Raw genomic sequence first — 17,053 nt, 5'->3', positions numbered from 1 at the left:
CTTGAAATCCTTGAAAATGCTTGAATTTTGATGTTGTGTTTTCAAGGTTTGAAAAGTGCTTACATTTTTGATAAAATGCTTGAAAATGCTTGAAATTGCAACTGGATTTCTTTCACAACAAATACCTGTCTGACTGAATAGTTTGTTTATTAAATGGAGAAATAAAATGTAGCCCTTCAGATACAGAGCGATTTGCGCTATGCTGGCCAGAGCAAAAGTAGGCGGAGTTTTCATTTTGATTTCCGCGCTTGTTTGGATGCTCCGTTTTTATTGAAATTACTTCAGTTTTACAGCCTGAAAATCAGGAAGCAATATTTGGACATTAATATCATGAAAAGATTTATTAATTGGCATTATCTACTTAGACAGTGATACATTTTGAAAAATAAAACTTGTGATATGCTTAAATATCTAATCCTTGTGCTATTACGAAAAACAATTTTGGCTGTTTATAGCATTATCTCTTTTAATGTGCTAAAAACACTAAATAATAATTTTGACTATGTATTGGTATGTAATTTACGGTGGTGTAAGGTGCTGGAAAAAGCTTTAAAATGGACCTTGAAAGTGCTTGAAAAGTGCTTGAATTTGACCTTGGAAAAGGTGTACGAACACACTGCACACACATATACTGATGCTCGACTCCTATCCTGCTCTTGACTGTGAGCATTTTATGACAACACTTTCTAGGAAACCTGTATATAAAATGCTTTTCAAAGATATTAATATACATTCATAAAAAAATCCTTATGTATCTGGGCATTTCATTACACATTCGGGCTGTTCAGCTGTGCACTGTAAAAAATCCAACTTACGTTTTGTATGACAAACTCAGTTTTTAAAGTTTATTCAACTATTTAACATAAAAAAGTTGAGAAAAGTTGAGATAACTCAAACACCTAAGTTGAGAAAACTCAAAAATGTCCTGCAGCTGGTTGCCTTAAACTTTTAAGTTTTCTCAACTTTTTTTTTTTTACAGTGTGGTTCTGAAGGGCTACTGTACTAAAATACTCTAAAGAAACATTTAGTTCCAGGTGGTATTATTTCTCATTCTTGGGAGATTTTGATTGGACAAACATATGTGGTGCAACATTTATTTATTTATTTTCGGCTCAGTTCCCTTTAAGAGGATGCACATTTTAAATGCATATACGTCTCTGTTCAAAAGTTTTCAAATAATTAATTTAATTCAGCAAGGATGTATTGCATTGATCAAATGTGAAAGTAAAGATTTATAATGTTTAAAAAGCTATTTCGAATAAATGCTGTTCTTTTGAACGTTTTATTCATCAAAGAATCCTGAAATGTTTTTTACTCTTTCAACTGTTTTCAACATTAATAATGATAAGAAAATGTATTATAATAGCATCAAATCATCATATTACAATGATTTCTGAAGGATCGTGTGACACTTAAGACTAAAGTAATGATGTTAAAAATTCAGCTTTGATCACAAGAATACATTTTAGATATTAAATATATTAAAAAACATTTTTTTTTTTAAATGACTTTTTGAATGAATTTCATGGCGACTTTTAACATGGTACCAGGAATTTTTATAATATATTATATTGGCGGTTACTTTTAATGAAAAGATATAATGCATTACAATGTGGCATTATGACTGCATTCATAATGCATAACATATACAGGCTTCATAGAAAGTGCCATCCATATTTTTTATTGCATATGCCTACCTCAGATTAATTTTATCTGCAGTGTGTGCGTGTGTGCTTGTGTGTGCGAGAGAGAGAGAGAGAGAGAGAGAGAGAGAGAGAGAGACTTCTAGCAATGATAATACTGTATGTCTTGCCCAAGGCTTTCTTTTAGCACTCATGTCATTTATAATGGCCTATAAGATGTTGCTCCTTAGTAGAAATAAATTCCAGGCGTTACGTAAGATTCCCAGAGAGTCATATTTTGTGATCTTTGATGTCAAATGTAATCATAATGAAGTGTCACTATGTTTGTTTGTGTATGTGTGCGCAGGCGGTTGTGCAGACTGTGGATAATCTCCTGCGTGCCGAGGCTTTAGAGTCATGGCAGGACATGAACAGTACGGAGCAGGCGCACACCGCCACCATGCTACTGGACGTCATGGAGAAAGGCGCCTTCCTGTTGGCCAACAACATGTACAATAATCACTTCTCAGACCATGCTGCCAATGTCGGTGAGTTTCTGTCGCGGTGTAACTAAATTAAAGTATTGATGGCTCTTTCAAAAACATGAATTGTGTTTTTTCCGGTAACAAGCTATTCATTCCCGAGTGACTTAATAGCAGTGTAGCGCAACTTAATGTTACATCTCTGTTTGCAGCTGTTCAGTCAAGCAAACACACTGTCCTAGAATGTTGTCTCACCCTCAGGTAGCATTGAGAAGTCTGATTCGTTATAGGGAATTATTCATTATAATAGCTCATTTAATTGATATGTTTAAAATATTAATTCGGCAGTCATTACTCAGTTCCCTGCACACATTTATTTTTATTTTTTTTGTAAAATACTGCTATTTTAATAAATATACACCACTGTTAAAAAGTTTATGTTTTTGAAAGAAGTCTCTTATGCTCACCAAGGCCATATTTATTTGATCAAAAATACTTTAAAACAGTCATATTGTGAAATAGTATCATAAGTTAAATAAATATATTCTATGTTAATATATTTTAAGATATAATTGATCAAAGCTGAATTTTCAGCATCATTACTCCAGTCTTCAGTGTCACATGATCCTTTAGAAAACATTCTAATATGATGATATGATGTTCAAGAGACATGTCTTATTATTATCAATGTTGAAAACAGCTGAGCTTCTCAATATTTTTTGTGGAAACCGAGATCCGTTTCTTTCCTTCAGGATTCTTTGGGCCTGTTTACACTTGGTCACTTCATGTATTTTCTCTGATCGGATATATATCCGATCGTGAAAAGATGAGGTGTAAATGCACTCTGAAACGCATTTGAGACGGATTTATAATCGCTTAAACCACTTCAGGAGGTGGTTTTGAGACGCATTCCAGACGGAACTGGACAAGTGTGAATGCGTATGGTTGTTGAAACCACAAATGTACATTTTATTCCTCTGTGAGAGTGTGTTATAGACTATATGACGTTATTATTGCCAGTTATGACAGTGATACTGCAACACGCATCGCCACAGATGAGTAGCAGAACCAATGCGCAAACTGCCACCAATGAAACTGAGTGTAAATCGCAGACGCTCAAAACACAATCATCTTCATTAAAAGTAGTGAGACTAAATGATCTTACCAGTGCTGATGCCGCTCTCTCTCCTATTGCGGTCTTTGATCTTAAAATTAGCTGATGATAAAAAAATGCAGCTCATATCTGTTACTTCCGTTGACGTGAACTCTGTTGGATTTGCATATAGTGCAGGAATTTACACATTTATGCAGTCAAGTGTAAATGGAACCATTTTAACAAATCGTATAGCTATCCGATCAGTAGGATTATCTGAATGTCTGTTGGAGGACCGTCAAAATAAAGTGTTAGCAGATATTAAGCAGACAGTCTATTAATATGAAATATTGTTACCTACAAAAGTATTAATTTCTTAATGACCCCAAACTTTTGAACAGTAGTGTATATAATATAAAAATAGCTTCAGTGTAGTTAGCTACTCTTTTAACATACTTTAACTTTTCCAAATGTGTAGCTTTATTGTAACCTTTAAAGTTGTTGTTTTTTTTGCTGTTTCATTACAGTTCAAACACTCAAAGTGTGTGTTTTTGTGTGTCTTTAGATTTAGAGGTGCGTGTGTTGAACACAGAGACGGATTCTCAGGATTTGTCGTTCCCTCAGAACGGTCCCAGTGACAGCAGCATCCAGCTCTCGGCTTCCACCTTCAAACAGTACAGCCGTAACGGTCAGTCAAAGCTGCATCTCTCTCCTTCCGCCCCCCTTCCATCGCTCTTCCCCGTGCAGTTTCACTGAAGCTTAGCCAAATTTCCACTTTGGTTTATGCCGTTATTAGTTGATAATAATAAACCTAATCAGATTAACAAAAGACTATTTCTTCCCTGATGGTTTCTTAACGGCACTCCTAATCGAACAGCCCGAGAGGCGACTAGATTACTATCATTTTCAGGCTGACGGAGCAATCTCAGCTCTCTTTTCTCCTGCTTCTCTCCTTCCTGTCGCCTCCATCTCTTAACCATCTTATCCCGCCATCATCTCTCCTACTCTTCGCTTTTTCCGCCACTCCTGCGTTTTGCCTCTTTTTGAAGGTACGCCTTCGTTCGCTGCTTCTCTGCGGAGGCAGGTCGGGCGGGGGAAGCGAGATTAGTATGATTGAAACAAACGCACATGAAATATTCATACGGAAGAAACGGAGTGAGTGAGCGCTGAAGAGATGAATGTTACGTTGCCCTCCATATTAAAATTCCTTTATCCCCTGATCACTCACTCACCCCCTCCCAGTCAAAATCATTTTAACCTTCACTCATCTCGCTCCACCGCTCCCTTTTTCGTCTTAGTTGTTATTCATATCCTCCTGCCACTCTCTTTCTTGTGCTGTGTTTCTCCATACAGGCCAGGTAAAAGTGGTTTTCGTGCTGTACAAGAACCTGGGCCCGTTCCTGTCCACTGAAAACGCCACAGTGAAGATGGAAATGGAGGCGGGGCCTGGTGGGCGGGGCTTGGCGGTGAATTCACACGTCATCGCAGCGTCAATCAATAAGGAGTCCAGTCGAGTGTTTCTGACCGAGCCTGTGGTGTTCACACTTAGACATTTACAGGTACATTAAACTCTCATAGACACACACAAGCAATAAACTATAAAGCCATCTTGCATTAGCTAATCTTACACATGGGCTCTCTTACATTAAACAACAGCATATCGAGTTTCTGTGTAAATCATTTTGTAAAAAAAAAAAAAAAAAAAAAATTGCATTCAACTCAATGATTATTATTTAATTATCACTACCCCTAAAACCACCTGTCCTCAAACCATAACATTGTACTTCATGTACACTACCATTCAGAAGTTTTGCGTCAGTTTTTGTACAGTATTTCTTATCAAATATTTGCAGCCTTGGTGAGCATAAGAGGATTATAAAAAAATAAAATAAAAAATAAAAACATGATATGTGAACTACTTTTCTCAAATTGTAAAGAAACTGTTATTTTAAGGAAGTAACTAACAACACAACAATAGCTCCTTCATTTAACACATGTGTGATTTGCATAAAAATGTACAGGCATTTTGTCTACACTTGTAAGCTGAAATCACCATCCTGTAACCTCAGTTCATTCAACACTGTGACTGGTACATGTGTCTATAATTAACATTTGCTGTGACAGAACAACGCACATTTGTGAGAAAATGAACGCAGCAGTAAATTGTTTGTGCCTCTTAGTCATGAATTCTTCTGAACATGTTGAACAGATAAATACAAACATAATTCCTTTGGTCAGTTCTGTAATGTGTTTCACTACTTGAGAATAAATGAGAGATGTATTGTTTATAATTCAGTCTAACTGTGCTGCCTTTGCAGTGCAGAAACTGCTGTTTCAGACAATACAGTGAAAATAATATAAATAAATAAGCCGTGGCCGCGGTATAATTCCCACCCTGGTATGGGCCCCAAATGGATTTGTCCATGGGTTTCATGTCAGCTTTATCTAATTAGCACCAGTAAGGGACCTATATGTGTTTGTCCATGGGTTTCATGTCGGCCCTATCTGAATTAGCCCTCAGTATAGGCTCCAAATGGGTTTGTCCATGGGTTTCATGCCAGCTCTTTTGAATTAGTCCCTGTAAGGGTCTTAAATGGGTTTGTCCATGGGTTTCATGTCGGCTCTTTTGAATTAGTCCCTGTAAGGGCCTTAAATGGGTTTGTCCATGGGTTTCATGTCAGTACCTATCTGAATTAACCCCATGTATGAGCCCTAAATGGATTTGTCCATGGGTTTCATGACGAAGTAGCCCAGTATGAGCCCTAAATAGGATTGTCCCTGTGTTCCATGTCGGCCCTATCTGAATTAACCCGAGTATGGGCCTTAAATGGGTTTGTTCATGAGTTCCATGTCGGCCCGATCTGAATTAACCCCAGTAAGGGCCCTAAATAGGTTTGTCCATAGGTTCCATGTCGGCTCTATCTGAATTAACCCCAGTAAGGGCCTGAAATGGGTTTGTCCATGGGTTCCATGAGGAATTAAATAGGATTGTCCATGCATTCCATGTTGGCCATACTTTAATTCAGAAAGGTCTGACATGGAACCTCATGGACAAACCATTCCTCAAGCTCATATCATGCCAAGAAAACATTATTTGTGAAAGCCACTGATATTGAGTATTGTCCCGTCTCTCTGTTGTTTTCTCATGTCCCCACATCTTTGCAGCTGGAGAATCATTTAACCCCAAACTGTTCTTTCTGGAACTACTCGGAGCGTTCGATGACGGGCCAGTGGTCATCTCAGGGCTGCAGGCTGATGGACAGCAACAGCACACACACAACCTGCTCTTGTAGTCATCTAACCAACTTCGCTGTGCTGATGGTACACCACGAACCTGACGTAAGCGCAAGCACACACACATTCCCTTACATTTATCACTGGCTGATAAACAAATTTGAATAAAGCTCTCATACACATAAACAACTTTTTCACTTCCATGCAGTCTGTAAGACACACACACACACATCTATACACACAAAAGCAAATTACACAAATACACATACCGCAGTTTCAGCTTGACATTTACTGGATTTTCATAAGTCACTCTCCCTCAGGCAGCCTATCCGTTTATGCCATTTCCCTTATCCATCTCTCACTCTCTCAGTATCCAGGAAGGATGCACGAGTTGATTCTCTTTGTGATCACGTGGGTGGGTATCGTCATTTCTCTGGTGTGTCTCGCCATCTGCATCTCCACCTTCTGCTTCCTGCGAGGCCTGCAGACCGACCGCAACACCATCCACAAGAACCTCTGCATCAACCTCTTTATTGCTGAGCTCCTCTTCCTCATCGGCATCGACAAGACGCAGTATCACGTGAGCAGTCTAATGATCTATATAAATATAAAGGGGAGAGCGCACTGAGAATGAATTTCATACGCTGATTGTGACATTTATGTGCACCCACTGATAGTACGTGCTGTCTGCATTGTTTTAGCATTTGATTAACTAAAGCCCTTAAATGCGAACTGCATTAAGTGCAGGTAATTTGCATTCATTTGCATGCCACAATTCCCCATCTTGCAGATGAGTGCTTGCTCTGAGTGCTCGGTTGTTAAGGATGTAGCAGACTATCACAATCTGATGTACTTTACTGGGACCGGTTTTCCATTCCTCATGTTCTTGCTCACTCCCGTATATACCAATACACTACTGTTGAAAACTTGCAGCATCACCTCTTTTCTCACAGTGTCTGAAATGCTTGATGGTGTTTTAAGCCCCCAATGGCTCCTTAGAGGCAGCTAACCCTACCCTCAACCTTAAACCTACCCATCCCCTCGCTGCCTGGAAGGCGCCGTTGGGGGCTTAAAACACCAAACACCTGTCTGAAACCCTGAAATCCTAAGATAAATACAACATCTCTCTAAACCCCTCCTTCCGAGAGCCTACTCTGCTCTGATTGGTCAGACAGCCCAGTCTGTTGTGATTGGTCTACTCTGCTCTAATTGGTTCGACGGCTCAGTCAGTGATTGGTCTACTCTGCTCAGATTGGTTAGATGACCCAGTCTGTTGTGATTGGTCTACTCTCCTCTGATTGGTCAGATGACCCAGTCTGTTGTGATTGGTCTACTCTGCTCAGATTGGTCAGATAGCCCAGTCTGTTGTGATTGGTTACAGTGGGTGTCAGAAACGAAACACCCATCACCATATATGAATTTCAGCTCCGGAGGCTTCCTCAGCACTTGATACACAGTGATATGATCAGTAACAATGGCTTAGATCCTTTGGAAGGGCATACAATGTGGATTTGCTTTCGCAAAGCAGAAAACAGCGTCTTCTCGAACCAAACTCTTCCAGGCCTCAGCTACAACTACAGTGTTTGACGGCAGGTCAAAATAGACATTGTTCGCAGGCAGCCAATGAAGACCATACTGGGCATTAAGCAAATTTGTTACAGACCTACGTAGATTTGAGCAGGAAGTAAGACTGGAGTTACTGACGATTTGTTTCAGGCAGTTCAGAATCAATTCTTTGTACTGGGAGACAATAATTAATTTTATCGTACACTACGATCTTTGAAACTTTGCAGACCTTTTACATTCGCATACAGCTATATTACACACTACATGAAAGATAATATCCAGAAAAAGCATAATAGGGCCACTTTAAAATAAATTAAGATTGAAAATATTGTTGTTTTACTGTATTTTTGATCAATTAAATGCAGCCTTGATGAGCTGCATTCCAGAGGCATTCAAAGACACAAAAGAATTTACTGACCCAAACTTTTGAACTGTAGTGTAAATTTAACAATACATTTTAGAAACACAAATATTAGCCTGTTAGCTTGTGTTATGCACATGATGGAACAGTCTTGGAGCTAGAGAAAACACTTTCACTCTGACTTTCAAAAAAAAAAAATAATAATGCCTCCAGGCAATATTATGCAACTCTGCTTCCACTGCTTACATGCTCCAGATTTTTTGAAGAAAGCTGTATTATATGTTGATTATGCATTTTCTGTGCCTTTAACCAGCTGCCCCTGTATTTTATTCTTTGGGGCCAATTAAGTTGGTTTTAAGGTTACTGTTTTTTGGTGTATTCTGTTCTCCTGCTCTATCGAAGTGTCAGGTCTTCTTTTTTTGGTTGGCCAATTAAAACAGTACCCATTGTGATTCTTTGAGCATGGAACAGAGTTTAACATTGACCACTGGAAGTACATCTGATGATAGTTGATGTTGATGAGGCTTATGTTTTAGTCAGCCAACCAAAAATCAAAACCCTAGTGAAAAAACACTTCAGCAGAGCAGAACAACCGATTAAAACATTAACCACTGTGAACAAATTAATGTTGCTGAGTTCAGATCGAAAATTATACGTGCTCGCAAGTATAAGCTCTTAAGTATCAGACCTTCTGTGGTTTCAGATTCAAGAGCAGCTGATTAATTGCATAATCAATATAGCTCTCTTCAGAAGTGAAAATTAGCATGGACACATTTTAGCCTGCAAAATAATTAGGATATTGTGACATTAGTTTCCATACAAATGGACAAATGGTGATGCCCTTGACATCAGTGTTTTGACACCAAAAGTTTCCCGTTGAAAGCAGTGGTGGTTTAATACGTCTTCCAGAGTTCAGGTTGCAATAGTATGATGGGAATCAAAATCATTGTCAAGATACCAAGGTTGCTTCAATGAGCTGTTCAGAAGAAGAACTGGATAATGTTTGCAGGCTTTGAGGCATTGATTTTTTTTATTATTTTTTTTTTATGGAAGATAAGAGTCTTGTTTGAAACACTTAAGTAAATGATAAATCCATGAGCAAATCGGTATCTCTGCTTTGCAGGGGCGTACTAACAATACATAAAGTGTGTGGGGTGCATTATGAATCTCATCAGCCTCTCTTTGCAAGTGTGGTTGTTTAAATACCTAGTTTCCATGGATACACTAAGATTATTTTAAAGTTTATTAACCAAACTTTCCAGATACATCAGTCACTCTACAATACATACAAGTCCTAAAAGTTTAAATATCAGGGCTAAAATATTGTTGCGACAACTATACGTATATATATATATACGTATAGTTGTCGCAACAATATTTTATATTATATTTTATATTTTATATATATATACGTATAGTTGTCGCAACAATATTTTAGCCCTGATATATATATATATATATATATATATATATATATATATAAAATAAAAATATAAAATATATAGATAAAAATAAATATGTGTATATATATATATATATATATATATATATATATATATATATATGAAGAATTCAGATGCAAAAGCCTCTAAGTGCCATCTGAAATTTTCTTCTAGAATGATAATTTTTATCAATCTCGTATATTTAAGTTCAGTAATTTCACTTAAATGACAATTAATAGGTAATTTTCATTGTCATTTAAGTGAAATTACTGAACTTAAATATACAAGCTTCATAAAAATTATCATTCTAGAAGAAAATTTCAGATGGCACTTAGAGGCTTTTGCATCTGAACTCTTCATATATATATATATATATATATATATATATACACACACACACACACACACACACACACACACACACACACACACACACACACACACACACATATATATATATATATTTATTTTATTTATTTTTTTGGTCGTAGATTATTTATCTTCTGTTGTTCACGTCTTCTCTCCTCAGAAACGTACTTTCGTCTCAGGCTCACCGCACAAACTGTGCCAAGCACAATTTGAGTCATGAATATTAATATAGTTATGAGACGTTTGCACTAAGTGATTTGCTGAAAGGTGGATGTTTTCAGGTGAGTGCGCTTGCAATAGTGGGATCACTGTTTACCGTCTGCGCATTCCGTTCAGCCAATCGATTGGCAGATGATTCTGCTTGGAGTCCTTTTAATGTGAAGGCTACATTTTCTTTTCCTTCCCACTGCAGCCCAGCAATATAAAACATGTACAAATGTCATTATCATCCAGAAAAGGACAGGGATGAATTTATGATTTTGAAGCTTTAGGGGACAGAGAATTTCCATGTCAGTCAGAGGGTCTCCTCCTGTGCAAGTGGCCATTTACAAGACACCGTTTTCAACTAAAACACAAAACTTTTTATGCATTTCATTTATGGCTGTTAATTTACACGTCAATGACATCTTGGAGGCCTGAAAATGCAAACCTTTAAAACCTTTAAAACCTTTAAAAATTAGTGCAATTTTTTGACAACTATACATCGTTATCGTCTCAGTGTAAACTACAAAAACACAAATTTGTGAAAATGGTGACATCATGCACATGTTTATCACATGTTCAGTCTATAGGTGCATAGTGTTTCTTCACAATGTGACATCGCCACCTACTGGCCTGGCAGCATAATACAGCATTTTTAATTGTTTTCACTGATCTGTGTGAACGGGGATCATTTTGACAACGTAAAGGAAAAACTTTTCCGTTTTGAGTACATGGTTGTCGTGTAAATGTACTGTAGGTGGTTCTGGACCAAAACAAAGTGCAATGTGGGGTAATACTTTATTTCGATGGTCCACTTTAGACATTTTACTTACTAAAAAAATTAACTTTGCAACTACATGTCAACTATAGATAGGTTTCCGATGACGTCACATTTCTCCCGCAACTCCTTACGGCGCCATCTTGTGTGTCAAGTGGGTCAAGCGTTTGTGTTACGGAGCATGATAATACCCTGAATCGGCATTATTCTGAACATAAAAATCATACGATTATTCTCCGTTTGGCTTGAGTTAATGTTCAGTGCTGCTCTTGTGAACATTTAGAGGTTTTGTGCTCTGGAGATGTGACACTTTATCTAATCATTTCCAAGATGGGCTAGCTAAATGCGCTAGCTAGCTATAATCGGCTGTCAAATCGCTGTACCCAGGCGGCTACTATCGACACAGCCCTTGAGAGGTGTTGGCTGGGCAGAAGCACACTCTGACGATTGTCCACCTTCATCACTTTCTCTGTCGAGCACATCGCTCCGTGCCTCTGCTCTCCATCTCTCTCCTAAGTTACACTAAATTAGCTCGGAGCGTTGTGTTGTTGTTGTTGTTGTTTTACCCAGATGGTGTTGTCTTGACACCGAGTCTAAATGTACCATATAATAAGGGCTGTGCAGATATCAGCCGCCTGGCTACAGCGATGTGAACCGTCAATGCAGGGCTCCAGACTAACATTTCCACGAGGGAGAGAGAGCAAGACAGCGCTTAGTTTGGAGACGGTGAAGTCTTGTTTACATGTTCGCCTGGCTCCGAAGAGAGAGAGAGAGTGCGCGCGCGCGACCGGCTCTCTCTCTATCTGCTCGTTCTTTCAGTTAAACATGCACCCAGTTCATCTACATTACTCACCGATCAAATAAGACTTTGGCGGGCGCTAAAACAAGTTCAATGCAGGAGAATTCATGCGTGAATTTAACTGAGTAGTGTATGACCATGCACTCGCACAAATGCGACCACATAAAATTTTAACTCCGACATTCTAACAAAATAATTGTATGCTTCCAGAGACTTTCTTCTTCTTAATTTGTCATCGTTATCTCAACACAAAAGAGTCAAAAATACTTTATATTAACTGGCTTTCTATTAATGCAGCACAGTGAATGAGCCGTGTCTCCCAGTGGCTTACTGACAGCTTTGACACACAACATGGCGGCGCGCCGCAGAGGATAATGGGTAATTCGAGAAACGGAAACCCATCTATAGTCATTAGAGTAGCCTATTAATAGACTAATAGACTGCCTAATATCTGCTAACACTTTATTGTGATGGTCCACCAACAGACATTCTGCTGACTAGGGGTGCGCCAAAATATCGATATGGCGATATCTCGCAATATTTTCTCCCGCGATCGATTCTCGATGCGCTCTTGCCAAGTATCGATCTTAAAAGCCGTTAGGGCGTGCGTACACGGTGCGAGTTCGGACACTCGGGAGGTCGTGAGATATTGCACACGTTGCGAGTCAGTTTAACTGATAATCGCGTCAAACTGGTACACAGCACTACTGTCCTGCATGAATTTGATCCCGAGCCGGCAGCAATCACGTGGGCTTTCGCGCTAAACACAGAGACCGTCATGTTGCAAATGGGAGAGAGAGAGAGAAAAGTGTGTGTGTGTGACGTGATAGTGACAGTGTATGCGCACGCTGTATGGTTGCTGCCACTGAGGTAGCCCCATCGACGTGGTTGTGTATGATTTGGCAATAGGGGACAGCTGGTGAAAAAACATGTTTAAAAATTATCGGGAGGTCAGGAGGTGCTCGTAACGTGCTCGGCTCGGCTTGTAATTCCTCTCACACGCTGCGAGCCGCGACCATGCGAGCATCACCGATTCCACTCGATTTCTCCCGAGTGAAAAAAAATCATCTGCAGCAAAACAAAAATAGTTTTGTTGCAACTGATAAGACACAAGTTGTTTTTGTTATTGTGTTTCATCCAAAAAAATAAATGGAGATTCATTTTCCTAATTAAAAAAAAAATCTTTTTATTTCTTAAAACATGATATATTGTGAGTTATTACTGATAATATATCGATTATCGCAGTATCGCCATATCGTGATATTATCGGTATCGTGAACAATGTATCGCGTATCGTATCGCGAAGTACCCAGTGATTCCCAGCCCTACTGCTGACTATAAGTAACTTTGCAACTACATGTCAACTTTTTCCACTAACCCGAACCCTAACCTAACAGTCTACTACAGTCTACTAATACTCTAATGAGAGTTAGTTGACATGTAGTTGGACCATCAAAATGAAGTGTAACCCAATGTGCACCAGTTTTCAAAAGATAATTCACCCAGAAATTAACATTCTGTCATCATTTACTCATCCTTACTGTTATTCCAAACCTGTATGACTTACTTTCTTCTGTGAAACAGAAAGGATTATTTTGAAGAATGTTGTTGTTTCGGTTCCCGCTTCCATTGTGTTTTTCCCCATACAGTGAAAGTCAATAGGAACCGCAAACTGTTTGGTTATCATTCTTCAAAACATCTTCTTTTGTATTCCTGAAATGAAAGAAAGTCACACATGTTTGGAACAACATGAAGGGTGAGAAAATAATTTTCATTTTTGGGTGAACTGTCCCTTTCATAGTCGCTAAGTGAGTATCATCAAATGTACTTCTGATATGTTTCTCGCTAACCCCCTCTTCCTTCTCTTTGTCCGAACGCAGATTGCATGCCCCATTTTTGCGGGCCTGCTGCATTTCTTCTTCCTGGCTGCGTTCTCCTGGATGTGTCTGGAGGGAATCCAGCTGTATCTGATGCTGGTGGAGGTCTTCGAGAGCGAGTACTCTCGGAAGAAATACTACTACCTGTGCGGCTATTGCTTTCCCGCCCTGGTGGTGGGCATCTCAGCAGCCATTGACTATCGCAGCTACGGGACTAAAAAAGCGTACGTGTGAAGCAGACTATTTGCACTTGGCCATACAATGGCCGTTGGGTTTTTAAGCAGGGGGCACAACCCCTCTTTAAACCATTTGTTTCATTTAAATGGATTCCAGCAAAATGGCACTCTGGGAGTTTAAATTCCAATTACAGAATCGTCTTTCACTAGGAAACGTATACTGGTATTATGTAGTTTGGAGTTCAGTAGATTGGTTGCTGTCATGTGATCCTGGCTTTACCAAGGTCATCATGTGAATTATAAATGAAGCCAGTTAAAGGTGTTGCAAGCACTTTTTTTGTTTTGAAATAGCACACATAAATCTGACAGATCTTGTTCTGATACATTACTTTAAAAGAACACTTCTTAAGGGAGCATCCCACTAGTCTTTTTTAGCAATCTGAAAACTAGCCAATTTGAAAACAGTCTGGAAAACCTGGAAATATTAACCAGGGGGTTTAAAAATAGTAATCCCAGGCCTGAAAAACAGTTACATTTCTTAAGTGTTTTCTTAGCTTTCATTTTTATTTATTTGTGTGTGTGTGTGTGTGTGTGCTTTTGCTTATAAAATATGCTTATGTATATGTGTGTGTGACCGGTCCTATTCGATCCGCTCCGAGTGGGATTCGAACCGGCATCTCCGTCAGGGGAGGTGGGCACGCTAACAAGGATACTAAAGATCTCTGGAATGCCTCTTGAGGCCAGGGGAGTGAGGTTTACACACACAGCTCTTACTAGTTTGCCTCCATTACACTCACCCCCCCCCCCCAAACCCATCCGGGTCACGGCACCAAATGTAACTAGTCATACTCGACCCGTTCAGAGCGGGATTCGTACCGGCGTCTCCGGCATGGAGGCCGGCTTACAGCACCCCTTTAACTGAGCTGATAACCGCATGTGCGCGTGTGTGTCGCTCTGCGTGTTTGTGTGCATGCAAGTGTGTGTTGGTCTGTGTTTATGTGTGTGCGAGTGAGGAAAAATAGCACAGCTGCAGACTTTTGAATGTTGACTACAGTGCAGAAAATGAGACGCTGACTCAGTGTGCTAATGATTAAAAACTGAGCTTAACCTTCAACTAGACTTTTATTGCTCTTTTATTAGCTTGTTTTATGCCAAAAATGTATCATGATGTTTATAGTAATAATATTTTAAGATAGTTTGCCATTGTTTCAGTGGATTCAATGATCAATAATTAGATAAATTATAAAAGTGCATGCGATTTTGCCTGTAATGAAGTGATCGTTCTTTGAACAGTGAAATGTTATAATAAAGTTATTGTGTGTGTTTTGTGTGTAGGTGCTGGTTGAGGGTGGATAACTACTTCATCTGGAGTTTTATCGGCCCTGTGTCCTTCATTATCATGGTATTGTTCTCTCTAAACATTCAGCGCACTCTCTGCTTTGCTCACAGAGTTTGTTCTTTTTTCCCTCTGAAAAGTGCTGTGCTAGTCATATCAAACAAAGCACTTTTGTTCACCTATGGATCTGTTGCTGCTGACAACTATGTTTTGGCTGTAATATGCTTTATATGAGTGTGGAGTTTAGATTAGGTTTAGATACGGGAAGTTGCTGACATTTTCGTAATTACAATATATTTTACTAATGCGCTAGCGCTGTTTTTGTTGTTATTAGTTTGTGGGTAAAAAAAAAAAAAAAAGTTTTTTTTTTCTTTCTTGCATTGGGTCTCTAATCTAACACAAACAGAGCGAATTTCTGTGTAAATGTTCGTATCACCATTCTCATGTAAATCGTGCATTTAATTGCAGCAATTTAAGCTAGAACGGTTTCACAAGCAGTTTACACAGAACTTTTGCTTGTGTTTTATGAATGAGCTCTATTGTTAGAAAGAAACCAGGGGTTTAAACTGTCTTTCCTGTTTAGACGTTTTCTAAAGGGTTTGTCCTTTTTTGAATAACCAATAGGTTTTCATTTGTCACAAAAACTTAGACATTTTTGTCTTTATGAAATCATTGAGTTACATTCCTAACACCTTTTCCTTTGTCTCATCTTTGGCCTTTAGTTAAACCTGGTGTTCCTCATGATAACACTTCACAAGATGATCCGTAACTCGTCCGCTCTCAAACCCGACTCCAGCCGCCTGGACAACATCAAGTGAGTGTCTTCCACTGCAAAAATACATATTATAATCGCCTTTTTTTGCTGTATGTTTATGGATTTGTGAATGTTCACACTCAGGTCCTGGGCTCTGGGGGCTATCGCATTGCTCTTCCTCTTGGGCCTGACCTGGGCCTTTGGCCTCCTCTTCATCAATGAGAACACTGTTATCATGGCGTACCTTTTCACTACCTTCAATGCCTTCCAGGGCATGTTCATCTTTATCTTCCATTGTGCTCTACAGAAAAAGGTCAGTCTCATTAATATTTCATACCTAGATAGTACTTTGGGGACACATTTGCTGCTAAATTTCCTTATATTAGAAGTTAGCTAAATATGAGAAGAAGAAAAAATGTAAGAATAGGAGAAAGCTTTGGATTAGAATTCATCTGTATCATGATAATTATCATTATCATAAAGATAATTATCATAATTAGCTTTATTTAAAGGTCATTTTTTGCTAGATTATTGTTTTCAAACAGGTTTTCAAGCACTCCATCTGCCATTGTTCAGCCAAATATAGCCCAAACTTGCACCATTTGTTGAGCCCTGGGGAGAAGTATTTTTGAAACTCTTATTTCCCAAGCTACTTACTGTATAATTTAAAGTAGTTAAACATCACTCAAGCTACCATTTGACTATCTGAGTTATTAACAAAAAGTAGCGAACTACACTGGAAATTTATTAAAAAGGTAATGTTATTAAATATATAACTATCTAATGATATCATTCATTTTTACAGTTAGAGCTATTTTTATGACACAGTAAGGACATTGTTTAGGCTGACAGCATTAAACAAATAAATGTATATAATATACAATTAATAACACTGGAAATGCCTTAATTTCAAACTAAAAGAGTCAAAAAATAGTGATGTCTAGCTGTGATGACAGTGAATTC

The 17,053-nt window shown here is 38.6% G+C and overlaps 1 protein-coding gene across 3 annotated transcripts in view; it reads left to right on the top strand.

Moving 5' to 3' along the window:
- Window positions 1–17,053, top strand: part of adgrl1a (adhesion G protein-coupled receptor L1a) — a 60,721-nt gene that overhangs the window by 22,544 nt on the left and 21,124 nt on the right. For all 3 annotated transcript variants that reach the window (XM_084131242.1, XM_084131243.1, XM_084131244.1), the window contains 9 exons: window positions 1,990–2,170; window positions 3,763–3,885; window positions 4,551–4,756; window positions 6,363–6,536; window positions 6,802–7,011; window positions 13,828–14,048; window positions 15,336–15,402; window positions 16,059–16,150; window positions 16,235–16,403. In XM_084131242.1, the coding sequence (XP_083987368.1) occupies window positions 1,990–2,170; window positions 3,763–3,885; window positions 4,551–4,756; window positions 6,363–6,536; window positions 6,802–7,011; window positions 13,828–14,048; window positions 15,336–15,402; window positions 16,059–16,150; window positions 16,235–16,403 (1,443 nt within the window). The remainder of the gene's footprint in view (window positions 1–1,989; window positions 2,171–3,762; window positions 3,886–4,550; window positions 4,757–6,362; window positions 6,537–6,801; window positions 7,012–13,827; window positions 14,049–15,335; window positions 15,403–16,058; window positions 16,151–16,234; window positions 16,404–17,053) is intronic.

This window comes from Abramis brama (genome assembly GCF_963993115.1).
Source record: "Abramis brama genome assembly, chromosome: 1".
Classification (NCBI taxonomy): Eukaryota; Metazoa; Chordata; class Actinopteri; order Cypriniformes; family Leuciscidae; genus Abramis; species Abramis brama.
Note: the sequence above shows the minus strand (reverse complement) of the source record. Positions and strands in the feature narration are given on the sequence as shown.